Source organism: Oncorhynchus tshawytscha, linkage group LG24 (genome assembly GCF_018296145.1).
Source record: "Oncorhynchus tshawytscha isolate Ot180627B linkage group LG24, Otsh_v2.0, whole genome shotgun sequence".
In the NCBI taxonomy this organism is placed as follows: domain Eukaryota; kingdom Metazoa; phylum Chordata; class Actinopteri; order Salmoniformes; family Salmonidae; genus Oncorhynchus; species Oncorhynchus tshawytscha.
The window spans coordinates 1573679-1594315 of NC_056452.1; the positions used below are offsets into that span (position 1 = coordinate 1573679).

At 39.8% G+C, this 20637-nt stretch overlaps 1 protein-coding gene across 1 annotated transcript in view; it reads left to right on the forward strand.

Moving 5' to 3' along the window:
- Nucleotides 1-5812, forward strand: part of LOC121840656 (cadherin-23-like) — a 237881-nt gene extending 232069 nt beyond the window's left edge. Inside the window, exons 10-11 of the mRNA XM_042305196.1 lie at nucleotides 2984-3096; nucleotides 5591-5812. Of these exons, the coding sequence (XP_042161130.1) occupies nucleotides 2984-3096; nucleotides 5591-5812 (335 nt within the window). The remainder of the gene's footprint in view (nucleotides 1-2983; nucleotides 3097-5590) is intronic.
- The last annotated feature ends 14825 nt before the right edge of the window (nucleotides 5813-20637 follow it).

Here is a 20637-nt window from a genome sequence, read left to right on the forward strand (position 1 = left end):
TCCTTTTGGCAGCGTTATGGGCCTTGTACAGCTGGTGAGCAATCCACCCTTAATTACCCACCAGCTCCCAATCAGCAACAATTAGTCCTGGCTGGAGAGCCCGTCGAGACCTGGCAAGGTCCAGCAGATGGAGCCATCGCCTCGTGATGTATACTCCATCTGTTACCAGGCCTCGACGAGTCTCCCCCTGGTGGCTGACCTGCTGTACGCCACACTATAACAGTCTCACAGTTTATTTGATTTGATGTCAGAGCAACAACCAAGCCATGAGGTCAAAGGAATTGTTTGTAGAGCCCCCGAGACAGGATTGTGTTGAGGCCAAGAACACAGTGGCCTCCAACAGAAGGACAACCATCTCTGCAGCACTTCACTACCTTTATGTTAGAGTGGCCAGACAGAAGCCACTGCTCAGTAAAAAGGCACATAACAGCCCGCCTCGAGTTTGCCAAAAGGCATATGAAGGACTTTGAGACCATGAGAAACAGGATTTTCTGGTCTGATGAAACCAAGATTGAACTCTTTGACCTGAATGCCAAGTGTCACATCTGGAGGAAACCTGGCACCATCCCTACAGTGAAGCATGATGGCATGGTGGCAGTATTATGCTGTGGGGATGTTTTAAGCGGTATGGACTGGGAGACTAGTCAGGATAGAGGCAAAGATGAACAGAGCAAAGTAGAGAGATCCTTGATTTAAACCTACCTATTTAAACCAAAACAGTCAGGACCTCAGACTTGGGCCTTGGTTCACCTTCTAACAGAATAACGACCCTAAGCACACAACCAAGACAACACTGGAGTGGCTTAGGGACAAGTCTCTGAATGTCCTTAAGTGGTCCAGCCAGAGCCCAGACTTAAACCCGATCGAACATCTCTGGAGAGACGGTGAAAATAACTCTGCAGTAACGCTCCCCATCCAACCTGACAGAGCTTGAGAGGCTCTGTAGAGAAGAATGGGAGAAACTCCCGAAATACAGGTGTGCCAAACTTGTAGCATCATACCCAAGAAGACTCAAGGCTCTAATCGCTGCCAAAGGTGCTTCATCAAAGTATTGAGTAAAGGGTCTGAATACTTATGTAAATGTGATATTTCAGTTGTTTATTTTTAATGAATTTGCCAACATTTCTAAAAAACAGTTTTTATTTTGTCATTATATGTTATTGTGTGTAGATTGAAGAGGGGAAAAAACAATGTAAAGGCGTCAGAATGTAAAGGGGTCATTTCCAAATGCAGAAGTTATATTCTTGAAGAATTATTGGGTATTATTAATTCTAAAAATGTAAGTAGCAACTACAGATTATTTCCACTTTAACGGAATGGGGCGGCAGTGTAGCCTAGTGGTTAGAGCATTGGACTAGTAACCGAAAGGTTGCAAGTTCAAATCCCCGAGCTGACAAGGTACAAAATCTGTCGTCCTGCCCTTGAACAGGCAGTTAACCCACTGTTCCTAGTTCCTAGACCGTCATTGAAAATAAGAATTTGTTCTTAACTGACTTGCCTAGTAAAATAAAGGGTAAAAAAAAATGTCCTGGGCAACTCCAGTCCTCAGTAAGCACAGACCAGCGCTAATGCTTTTTGGACTTATTTTTTTGGTGCAGTCCAGACCAGCCTGTATTTCCACGGACATAGTTTTTTGGTCCGGACCAAATCTAAACAAATCATAGACGTCTATAAATTACATATTTTCAACTTTCATTCAGAACCAAAAATGAACCTAACTTTTCAACATCTGGAAAAATACGTATTTTAGACGTCATTTCAATGTCATTTTGCTTACCAGGACTATCCTTGTAGGGGCGGCAATTTCTTGTCTCGCCTAGGGTGACAGAAATTCCAGGACCGGCCCTGTCTGGGAACATTGTTGAATGTTGTTGAAGGTGAATGCTTTTTAGAATCATAGAATCATCCACACAACTGGGTAGTTTTTGTGTTTTGGGAATATATATTTTGTCATGTCCCCAAAATGTTCTCACCAAACTGTTCCTACAACCTAATGAAACAATCTGGGAACCTTTAAAGACAGATTAAATGTTATTTCCAGGAACATTCTTGCAACATCAGGCAAATGTTTTATACAAATATTCTATAATCATCAGCACGACAGGGGAGTTTTTGTGTTATGAAAACTTTCACATAACCAATTTTGGTTTGCTAATTAGTATAAAAAGGGGGAGATTGGATAGTATGGAAGGAGGATGGGCAGAGAAGGCAGGCGGATAAGTGCAATAATTAATTTCCAGTGTGAACGAGAGAGCTAGAGAGAAAGAGAGATACAGTTTGTGGAAGATACACACACACACACTGAAATTGTTCTAGTGGATTGAAAGCAGTCAACACAAAATGCTATGAGTCCCAAGTAAGCACCCTATTCCCTACATAGTGCACTACTTTTGAACATTTAGCAGATACTTTTAGCCAAAGTGACTTACAGTAGTGCATGCATACATTTCCATATGGAATCAAACCCACAACCATAGTGTTGTAAGCGCCATGCTTTACCAACTGACCCACACAGGACCATGGAAGAAATTAAGAGGCTGATGGAGGAAGTAGAGGTGAAGAGCAGAAAGCAGACTGACAAATTAGATAAAAAGATGCAGGTGAACAGAGGTCAGAGGGGAGCTCTGGACTGGTAGAGAGATAGTGCTACAGCATGGACCAGCCACTGTATTATATAAGACACTCTGTCACACACACATATCACACACACACATACATACACACACACAAACACTTCATAGAGCACCTCCACCTGTCCTACTAGTCCTATGGATACCTCTACCCAATAGGCATGTTTAATAATTTACCTGATGAGGATCACTGACTCTCTCTCTCCCTTTCCTCTCTCTCCCATCAATTCCCTCCTCTCTCACCCTCTACATTAATATACTTCTCTCTCTCCTCCCTTTCCTAACTTCTCACCTCTCTCCCTCACTCTCCCCCTCTCCTTTCCCTCTTTCTGCCTCTCCTCTCATTCCTCCAGGCAACACCAACAGCATATTTGCTCTGGCCTACATCAGTGGCTCTTTGACTGTGAATGGACAGCTGGACAGAGAGAACCCTCTCTACTCATCCGGATTCACTCTAACCGTCAAGGTCTGTCCGTCTGTGTCTGTGTTTGTGTTTAGGCCTGGGAGTAATGAGAGACCCAAACTAAGCATATATAGCTACACTACCAACTCTACATTTTATTTAGTTGTAAACCCTCACAGTTACACACAGTACATATATTCTGAATACAGTATGCTGGTACAGTATAGAATACATCATCGATACTTAATTCAAGGCGTTGGGAGGTGAGGTATAATCTTCGAGTTGTGCATTTCATCACCCCAACCTGAGGCATGTTATGACAGAGAACAGCTAGTCGTCCTTGGGAACAACCTGGGATGATGAAGGAATAGATGTTCTTATCAATTTCAGAGTGGGGAGCAGGTGGAGGGACTTCTGGTGAAAGGCCAGTTTTGTCAGAATGAATGTTGATGACTAGCCTCGTACTACCACAAAAATATGTTTCACAAAACATATGTATCTAAGCTCGCGAGATCAATGTGGTAGTACGAGGCTAGTTGATGACTGCTTTCCTCCAGAACCTGTAGTCTGCTTTAGACTCACAAATAGATAGATGACCTGTACAAAAATATTCAGGATTAGACAAACTGAAAGATGTTTTTGTGTTTCAAACATGTGTGTGTTAGAGATTACTTATTTGAAATGATTTCACAATAAAATAATCTAATATTTTCGGGGTTATCCGAATATTAAAAAATAAATAATAATACTCTATTCGCTTTACAAATCAGAATGATGCGAAATGCCACAACATCAGACAGAGAGAGTGCAGTTGTTTTCAGTGTGCTATAGGGGTAGCGTTTGGCTAACAGTAGCCTAGGATAACAGCAACAGTAAAACAGAAGTCTAATGTTCGTCATAGAACTGATTCTGTTTCAAAAAAGGTTTTCTGGGTAGTGTTTTGCATTGATCTCTGTCAGGTCTTGTGGACCCTCTGTTGGTGCATGCTTGTAGGGTAATCACTATTTGCAGTGGGGAAAATCGAATACTGTTGTCAGGGCTGACCGGAGGGCTAAATGTGCTAGCAATGATAGTAAAATGCCTTTTCATGTGAAATGCAACCCATATCCCATGAAATAAAAAGAAAATATAGCAATCACTTTGTTCATCCTCAGAACTGTAGGCTATGGTGAACAATGCACTCGGGAACAGCGGTCTAAGGCGTTACTACAGTCCCTGCTTTGAATCCATAGGCCGGTACACAATTGGCACAGCTTTGTCTGGGTTTGGCCAGGGTAGGCCGTCATTGTAAATAAGAATTTGTTCTTAACTGACTTGCCTAATTAAATAAAAGTTAAATATATATATATATATATATATATATATATATATATATATATATATATATTTTAAAGCAGCAGTATCTCAATGTGCCGTACATAAACACAACATTCTAAAGTTGTTTTATTAATTTAAGGATTTCAAATGTCATGGTATAGGTGACTCCTGTAACATAAAGTGTCTTAATATGGTGTTGAGCCAGAACAGCTTCAATGCACCTTGGCATGGATTCTGCAAGTGTCTAGAACTCTATTGGAGGGGGGTGACACCATTCTTCCACAAGAAATTCCATACTTTGGTGTTTTGTTGATAGTTGTGGAAAACACTGTCTCAGGCACAGCTCCAGAATCTCACATTAGTGTTCGATTGGGTTGCGATCTGGTGACTGAGATGGCAATAGTAAATCATTTACATCGTTTTCATGCTCATCAAACCATTCAGTGACCACTCGTGTCCTGTGGATGGGGGCATTTTCATCCTATGGGGGCATAGCCATGGTAGGTAACACAATGGCCTGCCTAGCATTTTTATTCATGACCTTAAGCATGATGGGATGTTAATTGCTTAATTAACTCAGGAACCACACCTGTGTGGAAGCACTTGCTTTTAATATACTTTGTATCCCTCATTTACTTATGTATCCATTATTTTGGCGTGTGTGTGTGTGTGTGTGTGTGTGTGTGTGTGTGTGTGTGTGTGTGTGTGTGTGTGCGCGCGTGTGTGCGCGTGTGTGAGAGAGAGAGAGAGAGAGACCGACCGACCGACCATAAAGGGTTCTTCAGCTTATCCCTTTAGAAGAACACTATATGGTTCCGGATATAACCTTTTCATCCAACAACGAACCCTTTAGAATCCTTTTTCTAAGAACGTTGGTAATATGATGAGAGCAGGGAATTCCATCAAATCTTTTTGGATAATATATTCCAACCTTGATCTTTATTCGTAATTGAAATCAACCATTACAGCAAGCCAGGAGAAAATTCATAGACCAAAATAAAGAAAATATTCCCCCCAAAATTCAAATATATTTATAAGATATGAATTTCCCCTTTCCCTTTCCCTACCACATACTATCTCTATCTTTCTCTCTAGGTCTCTCGTTCACACTGGAAATTAATGATTGTACTTCTACTTATCTGCCTGCCTTCTCTGCCCGTCCTCCTTCCATACTCCCTTCTTCCTTCCTTCCCTACCTCCCTCCCTCTCCCCCCTTTCTCCTCCTCCATTCGTCCCTCAGGGCACAGAGTTGAATGATGACCGTACCCCGACGGATGCCTCAGTGATGACCACCTTCACCATACTGCTGATTGACAAGAACGACAACGCGCCCAAGTTCAACAGCTCCGAGTACCGAGTGCGTATCACTGAGCTGGCCCAGGTGGGTTTCGCCCTACCCCTCTTCATCCAGGCTGAGGACAAGGATGAGGTGGGTCACCATCACCAATCATACATTCCTTAAAATAAAGGGTATCACTATATTTGACAGTGTCAGTTTGACATGGAAGTGCCAGTGATAAGACCTGTCAATAGACCTGACATGACCGCATTCACTCTACACAAAAGTCAAGGTGCAAGATGCTACCAAATAAGAATCTTGAGAGCAATGCTAGGGGAACCCATTTTAGGGTCTCTAAAGAAACATAGACGGGTTGGCTAACAACATCCCAAAAATGATGCGCACATCACGATGTGGACGGAAGGTGTGCTTTGTTATGATTTTGAACCGTCAGATAGCTAGCAACAATGACTAGAAGCTAGCGTGCATGGAATCGTAGGTGGCTTGTTTCAGCTCGTTGTATCTTCTTAAAATTTTCACATTTTAAACATCTTAAAAAGTTTCACATTTTAATTTCACATGCACAAGTACAGTGAAATGCCTTTCTTGCAAGCTCTGAACCCAACAATGCAGTAATCAATAACAATATAATACTAAAAATACCATAAGGTAGAACAAAAACACACAAGAAATAAAAATAAGAAATAAGAAAAAAAAACGAAATGAAAAAAATGAAAAAGGAAGCATACTAAATTATGTAAAGCGTCAGTTCCAGTACCTTATTTACAATGTGCAGGGATACTGGAGTGATACAGGTAGATATGTGTAGGGGTAAGGAGACTAAGCATCTGGATATATGATAAACAGAGTAGCAGCAGCTAATGTGATGATTGTTTGTGAGTGGGTGTGCATTTGTGTAGAGAAAGTATAAATGTATGTGCATATTATGTGTGTGTGAGCAAATTGAGTGTGTGTTTGTGTGTGTGTGTGTGTTGGAGTGTCAGTCTATAGGGCCCTGTGAGTGTCTATAGGTCCCTGTAAGAGTGTCTATAGGGCCCTGTGAGTGGTTCCTCCTTTAAAAGTGATGAGCTTACTCTGCGGGATTTAGAGGTCATTTGTGGTTCAGTACGGTACCCTGCATCACCAATTCATTGCTCCAGACCAGCGCAAGGGGGAGTTAGAGCACTGATTATGCTTTTGGGTCCTACTGTGTCTCTGACAATGAATGGCCGACAAACCTAAATAGAAACAGATAATTGTGCACGACTTCAGAATTACTTACTAAAACTGTTGTTTCACTAAGGTTTGTATTATTATATTTTGTTAGGCTCTTACTGTAGTACTGTAGGCCACTCCCAACCAATCACATTGTACAGCGCCTGAGTGGCCAGCTGTGTTGCTACAGATGCTGGTTCAATACCTGTGTTGTCCTCGACTGGGAGACCCATCAGATGATTGTAGGTTTGTTGGTTTTTCTCCCTCTAAAAACATAAATAAATAATTACAGTGGGGCAAAAAAAGTATTTAGTCAGCCACCAATTGTGCAAGTTCTCCCACTTAAAAAGATGAGAGAGGCCTGTAATTTTCATCATAGGTACACTCTGTCACTTCAACTGTGACAGACAAAATGAGAAAAACATTGTAGGACATTGTAGGATTTTTAATTCATTTATTTGCAAATTATGGTGGAAAATAAGTATTTGGTCAATAACAAAAGTTTATCTCAATACTTTGTTTTATACCATTTGTTGGCAATGACAGAGGTCAAACGTTTTCTGTAAGTCTTCACAAGGTTTTCACACACTGTTGCTGGTATTTTGGCCCATTCCTCCATGCAGATCTCCTCTAGAGCAGTGATGTTTTGGGGCTGTTGCTGGGCAACACAGACTCAACTCCCTCCAAAGATGTTCTATGGGGTTGAGATCTGGAGACTGGCTAGGCCACTCCAGGACCTTGAAATGCTTCTTACGAAGCCACTCCTTCGTTGCCCGGGCGGGTGTTTGGGATCATTGTCATGCTGAAAGACCCAGCCATGTTTCATCTTCAATGCCCTTGCTGATGGAAGGAGGTTTTCACTCAAAATCTCACGATACATGGCCCCATTAATTCTTTCCTTTACACGGATCAGTCATCCTGGTCCCTTTGCAGAAAAACAGCCCCAAAGCATGATGTTTCCACCCCCATGCTTCACAGTATAGGTATGGTGTTCTTTTAATGCAACTCAGTATTCTTTGTCCTCCAAACACGACGAGTTGAGGTTTTACCAAAAAGTTCTATTTTGGTTTCATCTGACCATATGACATTCTCCCAATCTTCTTCTGGATCATCCAAATGCTCTCTAGCAAACTTCAGACGGGCCTGGACATGTACTGGCTTAAGCAGGGGGACCTTGCCTGGCACTGCAGGATTTGAGTCCCTGGCAGCATAGTGTGTTACTGATGGTAGGCTTTGTTACTTTGGTCCCAGCTCTATACAGGTCATTCACTAGGTCCCCCCGTGTGGTTCTGGGATTTTCGCTCACCGTTCTTGTGATCATTTGACCCCACGGGGTGAGATCTTGCGTGGAGCCCCAGAGGGAGATTATCAGTGATCTTATATGTCTTCCATTTCCTAATAATTGCTCCCACAGTTGATTTCTTCAAACCAAGCTGCTTACCTATTGCAGATTCAGTCTTCCCAGCCTGGTGCAGGTCTACAATTTTGTTTCTGGTGTCTTTTGACAGCTCTTTGGTCTTGGCCATGATGGAGTTTGGAGTGTGACTGTTTGAGGTTGTGGACATGTGTCTTTTATACTGATAACAAGTTCAAACAGGTGCCATTAATACAGGTAACGAGTGGAGGACAGAGGAGCCTCTTAAAGAAGAAGTTACAGGTCTGTGAGAGCCAGAAATCTTGCTTGTTTGTAGGTGAGCAAATACTTATTTTCCACAATAATTTGCAAATAAATTCATTAAAAATCCTACAATGTGATTTTCTGGACTTTTTTTTCTAATTTTGTCTGTCATAGTTGAAGTGTAGCTATGATGAAAATTACAGGCCTTTCTCATCTTTTTAAGTGGGAGAACTTGCACAATTGGTGGCTGACTAAATACTTTTTTGCCCCACTGTATACATATCAAACTGGCTTTATTTACAAATTAGTAACAATATCTCACCCCATGTTCAAGAATGGCCTTTTTCTCGCTAATTTTACGTGATTTGAAAGCAAAATCATTTCCAAAATATTTAAGGGGCATTGCACTAAATATGTCGCTGACTTGGGAAACCTTCCCGTTGTTCTGTTCTTAGTGCCAGTCTGCCCATTCAAGCTAAAGCAAATTAGCTAATAATGGCATCTTTGTGCTTTCATTAATAAAATAATGATAAAAATACTCTTTCAAAATGCCGATGTTTATTTAGTTATGGATCGATAGCGAATTACTATGAGAATAAATATCACTGAATTACAGAAATATCATCCAATCCTCCATATGTAATTATTGGTGTACTGACGTCATATTTTTCGCCTACCGTAGGCGACATGAGTCTCACTAGTATTGAGTAATGTGTTGTTAAAAGTGGTGTAGGTCTTATTTATTTAAAGAGCTTATAAGCAATAGCCTACAAATATTTAGCACTGTTTCACACTGCTCTGAGACATGCACGGGGACTGGTCTTAATGAATCAATGAGATTTTTATTTTCACTGAATCTCCGTTTGGGTATTGGTTAGACTAGGAGTAGGAAATTAGTTTCCCACAGGACACTGGATTATTTTTGCTAAATAGCCCAGTACTGCACTCCTAACCATCAGGTTGTACAGCTCCATATATTCTGCTCCATCCTAACGGGAACCCAGAGGGTTTTTAGTTTTCCTTGGAATAGAAAGACTACAATATTAATCAAATTAATCCCAAACACTAAAAGTAATTGGAAAGGTAGATACAAATTATTTGTGACATTGTGGTTACAAAAAAGAATGTAAACAAGATGTAAACAAGATGCTGTGCTTTTATTTACGGTAGTGATGGACAGCTGGTGGCATTTTGAAAGCAGGTTTTGTAGCCCAGTTAGCAGGACAATATACCCTTTATAGCCTGTCTACTGTAGGTGTGAACATCCCCCTACCTGCAATGCATTCCATGCTTAAGTACTCTGAAGTGTTACATTTCTAACTCAAAACTACAGTACAGTATTTCTTCATCAAGTTCTTTATGCTTTCATTAATAAAACAATGATAAAAATACTCTTTCAAAATGCTGATGTTTATTTAGTTATGGATCCATAACAAATTACTATGGAAATAAATATTAGTGAATTGCATACATTTTGGAAAACAGTTGTCTATTGAAGGTAAACAAATTGTTGCTTACTGGAAAATACCCTTTCAAAGACACGGTCACGTTCTATAGCGCCATTATGGCTATTAGCAGGGCTACATTTAGGCCTTTATGGGTGGCACTCAATTGGCCCAGCATTTCTCTTCTTCTAAAAACATAAATAAATGTTTTGGCCTTTACAATTTATTTTGACGTTTATTCAGATTATAATCACTCTCTTTCATTTAAAAAACCCCCAAATAACCTCCAAAATATTGCTATATATTATCAAGTTGATTACACAGTCATATAGCCGGCACCTACTTTGGATCAAAATAAATAATTACCAACATTATTTCCTATAGTATTTAATAAATAAATGTTTTGGTTATCCTGACCTGGACACCATGTACAATATTATAATAGCCCATTGTGGGCTATTAGCAGGACAATATTCCTTTACCAACTCCTCTCTGTATTTTGATACTTTGTGGATGGGGGCTCTGGATTGGAAAATGCACTGCTACAGATGCAGGTTCGATTCCCGTGCCGGCAGCCACCAGGAGTCCCATGAGATGGCTTTTGGTTTTAATTTAGAATCCTCCAACCCTCTATATGTAATTATTGGCGGAGAGTCATGTCACATTTTCCATACACTGTTAGGCGACATGAGTCTCACTAGTGTTGAGTAATGTGCTGTTAAATGTGGTGTCGTTCTTCTTTATTTAAAGAGAATATTGATGTTGTTTTAGTTATGGATCCTTAACAAATTACTATGGGAATAAATATCACTGAATTACAGAAATACTGGAACAAAGTTGTCTAATGAAGGCAAACAAATTGCTGCTTACTGGAAAATACTCTTTCAAACAAACATGGTCACGTTGTACAGTGTCACGGTTGGCCTTGATTCAGATTACGTCTATTTCAGCACCATTTCGCGCTGCTCTGAGACAAGCATGGAGAAACTAAATGTTCAATTATTGCTGGAGAGTCATGTCATTGGAATTTTTATTTATTTATATACTGTAGGCCTACCGTAGGCAAAATGAGTATTGCCTACACTACAATTAGGGTGTGGAAATGTTATGCCCCTTAGATATTCCTCTGTTATGCTGTAGACTACTACCGATCGTCACATTGTACAGCACAGCATTTTCCATTCCATCTTAACGGAATCCCTGAGGTTTTCGTTTTTGTTTTTCCTCGGAATAGAAACACCATAATATTAATAAAATTAATTAAGCCACATTTCTTAACCTCTAGTGACGAGCAATCCCGTATCCGGGAGCGTAATCATAGCCTCAAGTGCATTACCATAACGTTTCCTATTAATGACAATCGCAAATGAAATGAAATAAATTTATTGAAACACAAGCTTAGCCTTTTGTTAACAACACTGTCATCTCAGATTTTCAAAATATGCGTTACAGCCAACGCTAGACAAGCATTTGTGTAAGTTTAACATGGCATAATGCTATGCTAGGCTGTGCTGGCAGCAGGCAACATTTTCACAAAAATAAGAAAAGCAACCAAATTAAATCATTTACCTTTGAAGAACTTCAGATGCTTTCACTCAGGAGACTCCCAGTTAGATAGCACATGTTCCTTTTTTCCAAAAATAATATTTTTGTAGGCGAAAAACGTCTCATTTGTTCATTCTGCTTGGCTGAGAAATCGACCGAAAATACTTCAACTATAACGGCAAACTTTTTTCAAAATTTGCTCCATAATATCGACAGAAACACGGCAAACGTTGTTTAGGATCCATCCTCAAAGTGTTTTTAACATATGTATTCAATAATATATCCGTGGAGGCAGTTGGTTTCTCATAAGAAACTATTGGAAAAATGGCTACCTCAGTATTTTACGCAACGTTTTCTCCGGGAGACACCATGCGTCCATGGCGCCCTATATGGTCTCTTACAGCCATTCTCCAATGGAAATGCCTAAAAAGACGTCACAATGCTGCAGACACTTTGGGGAAAACGTGGAAAACGTAAGCTGACTCCTAGCTCCTTCACAGCCATATAAGGAGTCATTGGCATGAGGCTGTTTAAAAAAATGCGGCACTTCCTGATTGGATTTTTATCTGGGTTTCGCCTGTAACATCAGTTCTGTGGCACTCACAGACAATATCTTTGCAGTTTTGGAAACGTCAGGGTGTTTTCTTTCCAAAGCTGTCAATTATATGCATAGTCGAGCATCATTTCGTGACAAAATATCTTGTTTAAAACGGGAACGTTTTTCATCCAAAAATTAAAATAGCGCCCCCTATATCCAAGAAGTTTAAATCAATCCCATGTATTACAACAAAAGGTTTTAAATGATCTAATGATGTGTTACCACCAATATGACACTAGATGTGTTACCACCAATATGACACTAGATGTGTTACCACCAATATGACACTAGATGTGTTACACAATATGACACTAGATGTGTTACCACCACCAATATGACACTAGATGTGTTACCACCAATACCACCAATATGACACTAGATGTGTTACCACCAATATGACACTAGATGAGTTACCACCAATATGACACTAGATGTGTTACCACCAATATGACACTAGATGTGTTACCACCAATATGACACTAGATGTGTTACCACCACCAATATGACACTAGATGTGTTACCACCAATATGACACTAGATGTGTTACCACCAATATGACACTAGATGTGTTACCACCAATATGACACTAGATGTGTTACCACCAATATGACACTAGATGTGTTACCACCAATATGACACTAGATGTGTTACCACCAATATGACACTAGATGTGTTACCACCAATATGACACTAGATGTGTTACCACCAATATGACACTAGATGTGTTACCACCAATATGACACTAGATGTGTTACCACCAATATGACACTAGATGTGTTACCACCACCAATATGACACTAGATGTGTTACCACCAATATGACACTAGATGAGTTACCACCAATATGACACTAGATGTGTTACCACCAATATGACACTAGATGTGTTACCACCAATATGACACTAGATGTGTTACCACCAATATGACACTAGATGAGTTGACACTAGATGTGTTACCACCAATATGACACTAGATGTGTTACCACCACCAATATGACACTAGATGTGTTACCACCACCAATATGACACTAGATGTGTTTACCACCAATATGACACTAGATGTGTTACCACCACCAATATGACACTAGATGTGTTACCACCAATATGACACTAGATGTGTTACCACCACCAATATGACACTAGATGTGTTACCACCACCAATATGACACTAGATGTTACCACCAATATGACACTAGATGTGTTACCACCAATATGACACTAGATGTGTTACCACCACCAATATGACACTAGATGTGTTACCACCACCAATATGTTACCACCAATATGACACTAGATGTGTTACCACCAATATGACACTAGATGTGTTACCACCAATATGACACTAGATGACACTAGAGTTACCACCAATATGACACTGTGTTACCACCACCAATATGACACTAGATGTGTTACCACCAATATGACACTAGATGTGTTACCACCACCAATATGACACTAGATGTGTTACCACCACCAATAGGACACTAGATGTGTTACCACCACCAATATGACACTAGATGTGTTACCACCAATATGACACTAGATGTGTTACCACCAATATGACACTAGATGATTTACCACCAATATGACACTAGATGTGTTACCACCAATATGACACTAGATGAGTTACCACCAATATGACACTAGATGAGTTACCACCAATATGACACTAGATGTGTTACCACCAATATGACACTAGATGTGTTACCACCAATATGACACTAGATGTGTTACCACCAATATGACACTAGATGTGTTACCACCAATATGACACTAGATGTGTTACCACCAATATGACACTAGATGTGTTACCACCACCAATATGACACTAGATGTGTTACCACCAATATGACACTAGATGAGTTACCACCAATATGACACTAGATGTGTTACCACCACCAATATGACACTAGATGTGTTACCACCACCAATATGACACTAGATGTGTTACCACCAATATGACACTAGATGTGTTACCACCAATATGACACTAGATGTGTTACCACCAATATGACACTAGATGTGTTACCACCAATATGACACTAGATGTGTTACCACCACCAATATGACACTAGATGTGTTACCACCAATATGACACTAGATGTGTTACCACCAATATGACACTAGATGTGTTACCACCAATATGACACTAGATGTGTTACCACCACCAATATGACAATAGATGTGTTACCACCAATATGACACTAGATGTGTTACCACCAATATGACACTAGATGTGTTACCACCAATATGACACTAGATGTGTTACCACCAATATGACACTAGATATGACACTAGATGTTACCACCACCAATATGACACTAGATGTGTTACCACCAATATGACACTAGATGAGTTACCACCAATATGACACTAGATGTGTTACCACCAATATGACACTAGATGTTACCACCAATATGACACTTACCCACCAATATGACACTAGATGTGTTACCACCAATATGACCACCAATATGACACTATGTGTTACCACCAATATGACACTAGATGTGTTACCACCAATATGACACTAGATGTGTTACCACCACCAATATGACACTAGATGTGTTACCACCACCAATATGACACTAGATGTGTTACCACCACCAATATGACACTAGATGAGTTACCACCAATATGACACTAGATAGATGTGTTACCACCACCAATATGACACTAGATGTGTTACCACCAATATGACACTAGATGTGTTACCACCAATATGACACTAGATATGACACTAGATGTGTTACCACCAATATGACACTAGATGTGTTACCACCAATATGACACTAGATGTGTTACCACCAATATTATGTGTCACCACCAATATGACACTAGATGTGTTACCACCAATATGAAACTAGATGATTTACCACCAATATGACACTAGATGTGTTACCACCAATATGACACTAGATGTGTTACCACCAATATGACACTAGATGTGTTACCACCAATATGACACTAGATATGACACTAGATGTGTTACCACCACCAATATGACACTAGATGTGTTACCACCAATATGACACTAGATGTGTTACCACCACCAATATGACACTAGATGTGTTACCACCAATATGACACTAGATGATGTACCACCAATATGACACTAGATGTGTTACCACCAATATGACACTAGATGTGTTACCACCAATATGACACTAGATGTGTTACCACCACCAATATGACACAATATGACACTAGATGTGTTACCACCAATATGACACTAGATGTGTTACCACCAATATGACACTAGATGTGTTACACCACCAATATGACACTAGATGTGTTACCACCACCAATATGACACAATATGACACTAGATGTGTTACCACCAATATGACACTAGATGTGTTACCACCAATATGACACTAGATGTGTTACCACCAATATGACACTAGATGTGTTTACCACCAATATGACACTAGATGTGTTACCACCAATATGACACTAGATGTGTTACCACCAATATGACACTAGATGAGACCAATATGACACTTACCACCACCAATATGACACTAGATGTGTTACCACCAATATGACACTAGATGTGTTACCACACAATATGACACTAGATGTGTTACCACCAATATGACACTAGATGTGTTTACCACCAATATGACACTAGATGTGTTACCACCACCAATATGACACTAGACTAGATGATTTACCACCAATATGACACTAGATGTGTTACCACCAATATGACACTAGATGAGTTACCACCAATATGACACTAGAGTGTTACCACCACCAATATGACACTAGATGTGTTACCACCACCAATATGACACTAGATGTGTTACCACCAATATGACACTAGATGTGTTACCACCAATATGACACTAGATGTGTTACCACCAATATGACACTAGATGTGTTACCACCACCAATATGACACTAGATGTGTTACCACCAATATGACACTAGATGTGTTACCACCAATATGACACTAGATGTGTTACCACCAATATGACACTAGATGTGTTACCACCAATATGACACTAGATGTGTTACCACCAATATGACACTAGATGTGTTACCACCAATATGACACTAGATGTGTTACCACCAATATGACACTAGATGTGTTACCACCAATATGACACTAGATGTGTTACCACCACCAATATGACACTAGATGTGTTACCACCAATATGACACTAGATGTGTTACCACCAATATGACACTAGATGTGTTACCACCAATATGACACTAGATGTGTTACCACCACCAATATGACACTAGATGTGTTACCACCAATATGACACTAGATGTGTTACCACCAATATGACACTAGATGTGTTACCACCAATATGACACTAGATGTGTTACCACCAATATGACACTAGATATGTTACCACCAATATGACACTAGATGTGTTACCACCACCAATATGACACTAGATGTGTTACCACCAATATGACACTAGATGTTACCACCACCAATATGACAATAGATGTGTTACCACCACCAATATGACACTAGATGTGTTACACACCACCAATATGACACTAGATGTGTTACCACCAATATGACACTAGATGTGTTACCACCACCAATATGACACTAGATGTGTTACCACCACCAATATGACACTAGATGTGTTACCACCAATATGACACTAGATGAGTTACCACCAATATGACACTAGATGTGTTACCACCAATATGACACTAGATGTGTTACCACCAATATGACACTAGATGTGTTACCACCACCAATATGACACTAGATGTGTTACCACCAATATGACACTAGATGCGCTACCACCAATATGACAATAGATGTGATACCACCAATACGACACTAGATGTGTTACCACCAATATGACACTAGATGTGTTACCACCACCAATAGGACACTAGATGTGTTACCACCACCAATATGACACTAGATGTGTTACCACCACCAATATGACACTAGATGAGTTACCACCAATATGACACTAGATGTGTTACCACCAATATGACACTAGATGTGTTACCACCACCAATATGAATATGACACTAGATGTGTTACCACCAATATGACACTAGATGTGTTACCACCAATATGACACTAGATGTGTTACCACCAATATGACACTAGATGTGTTACCACCAATATGACCAATATGACACAATAGATAGTGTTACCACCAATATGACACTAGATGATTTACCACCAATATGACACTAGATGTGTTACCACCAATATGACACTAGATGAGTTACCACCAATATGACACTAGATGTTACCACAATATAGATGTGTTACCACCAATATGACACTAGATGTGTTACCACCAATATGACACTAGATGTGTTACCACCAATATGACACTAGATGTGTTACCACCACCAATATGACACTAGATGTGTTACCACCAATATGACACTAGATGTGTTACCACCACCAATATGACACTAGACCACCAATATGACACTAGATGTGTTACCACCAATATGACAATAGATGTGATACCACCAATACGACACTAGATGTGTTACCACCAATATGACACTAGATGTGTTACCACCACCAATAGGACACTAGATGTGTTACCACCACCAATATGACACTAGATGTGTTACCACCACCAATATGACACTAGATGAGTTACCACCAATATGACACTAGATGTGTTACCACCAATATGACACTAGATGTGTTACCACCAATATGACACTAGATGTGTTACCACCAATATGACACTAGATGTGTTACCACCAATATGACACTAGATATGTTACCACCAATATGACACTAGATGTGTTATCACCACCAATATGACACTAGATGTGTTACCACCAATATGAAACTAGATGATTTACCACCAATATGACACTAGATGTGTTACCACCAATATGACACTAGATGAGTTACCACCAATATGACACTAGATGAGTTACCACCAATATGACACTAGATGTGTTACCACCAATATGACACTAGATGTGTTACCACCAATATGACACTAGATGTGTTACCACCAATATGACACTAGATGTGTTACCACCACCAATAGGACACTAGATGTGTTACCACCAATATGACACTAGATGTGTTACCACCACCAATATGACACTAGATGTGTTACCACCAATATGACAATAGATGTGATACCACCAATACGACACTAGATGTGTTACCACCAATATGACACTAGATGTGTTACCACCACCAATAGGACACTAGATGTGTTACCACCACCAATAGGACACTAGATGTGTTACCACCACCAATATGACACTAGATGAGTTACCACCAATATGACACTAGATGTGTTACCACCAATATGACACTAGATGTGTTACCACCACCAATATGACACTAGATGTGTTACCACCAATATGACACTAGATGTGTTACCACCAATATGACACTAGATGTGTTACCACCAATATGACACTAGATGTGTTACCACCAATATGACACTAGATGTGTTACCACCAATATGACACTAGATGTGTTACCACCAATATGACACTAGATGTGTTACCACCAATATGACACTAGATGTTACCACCAATATGACACTAGATGTGTTACCACCAATATGACACTAGATGAGTTACCACCAATATGACACTAGATGTGTTACCACCACCAATATGACACTAGATGTGTTACCACCACCAATGACACTAGATGTGTTACCACCACCAATATGACACTAGATGGGTTACCACCAATATGACACTAGATGTGTTACCACCACCAATATGACACTAGATGTGTTACCACCACCAATATGACACTAGATGGGTTACCACCAATATGAAACTAGATGATTTACCACCAATATGACACTAGATGTGTTACCACCAATATGACACTAGATGAGTTACCACCAATATGACACTAGATGTGTTTCCACCAATATGACACTAGATGTGTTACCACCACCAATAAGACACTAGATGTGTTACCACCAATATGACACTAGATGTGTTACCACCACCAATAAGACACTAGATGTGTTACCACCAATATGACACTAGATGTGTTACCACCACCAATATGACACTAGATGTGTTACCACCAATATGACACTAGATGTGTTACCACCAATATGACACTAGATGTGTTACCACCAATATGACACTAGATGTGTTACCACCAATATGACACTAGATGTGTTACCACCAATATGACACTAGATGTGTTACCACCAATATGACACTAGATGTGTTACCACCAATATGACACTAGATGTGTTACCACCACCAATATGACACTAGATGTGTTACCACCACCAATATGACACTAGATGTGTTACCACCACCAATATGACACTAGATGAGTTACCACCAATATGACACTAGATGTGTTACCACCACCTAGATGTGTTACCACCAATATGACACTAGATGTGTTACCACCAATATGACACTAGATGTGTTACCACCAATATGACACTAGATGTGTTACCAATATGTTACCACCAATATGACACTAGATGTGTTACCACCACCAATATGACACTAGATGTGTTACCACCAATATGACACTAGATGTTACCACCAATATGACACTAGATGTGTTACCACCACCAATATGACACTAGTTACCACCACCAATATGACACTAGATGTGTTACCACCAATATGACACTAGATGTGTTACCACCAATATGACACTAGATGTGTTACCACCAATATGACACTAGATGTGTTACCACCAATATGACACTAGATGTGTTACCACCAATATGACACTAGATGTGTTACCACCAATATGACACTAGATGTGTTATCACCACCAATATGACACACCACCAATATGACACTAGATGTGTTACCACCAATATGACACTAGATGATTACCACCAATATGACACTAGATGTGTTACCACCACCAATATGACACTAGATGTGTTACCACCACCAATATGTTACCACACCAATATGACACTAGATGTTACCACCAATATGACACTAGATGTGTTACCACCAATATGACACTAGATGTGTTACCACCACCAATATGACACTAGATGTGTTACCACCAATATGAAACTAGATGATTTACCACCAATATGACACTAGATGTGTTACCACCAATATGACACTAGATGAGTTACCACCAATATGACACTAGATGTGTTTCCACCAATATGACACTAGATGTGTTATCACCACCAATATGACACTAGATGTGTTACCACCACCAATATGACACTAGATGTGTTACCACCAATATGACACTAGATGTGTTACCACCAATATGACACTAGATGTGTTACCACCAATATGACACTAGATGTGTTACCACCACCAATATGACACTAGATGTGTTACCACCAATATGACACTAGATGTGTTACCACCAATATGACACTAGATGAGTTACCACCAATATGACACTAGATGTGTTACCACCACCAATATGACACTAGATGTGTTACCACCACCAATGACACTAGATGTGTTACCACCACCAATATGACACTAGATGTGTTACCACCAATATGACACTAGATGTGACCACCAATATGACACTAGATGTGTTACCACCACCAATATGACACTAGATGTGTTACCACCAATATGACACTAGAGTTACCACCACCAATATGACACTAGATGTGTTACCAC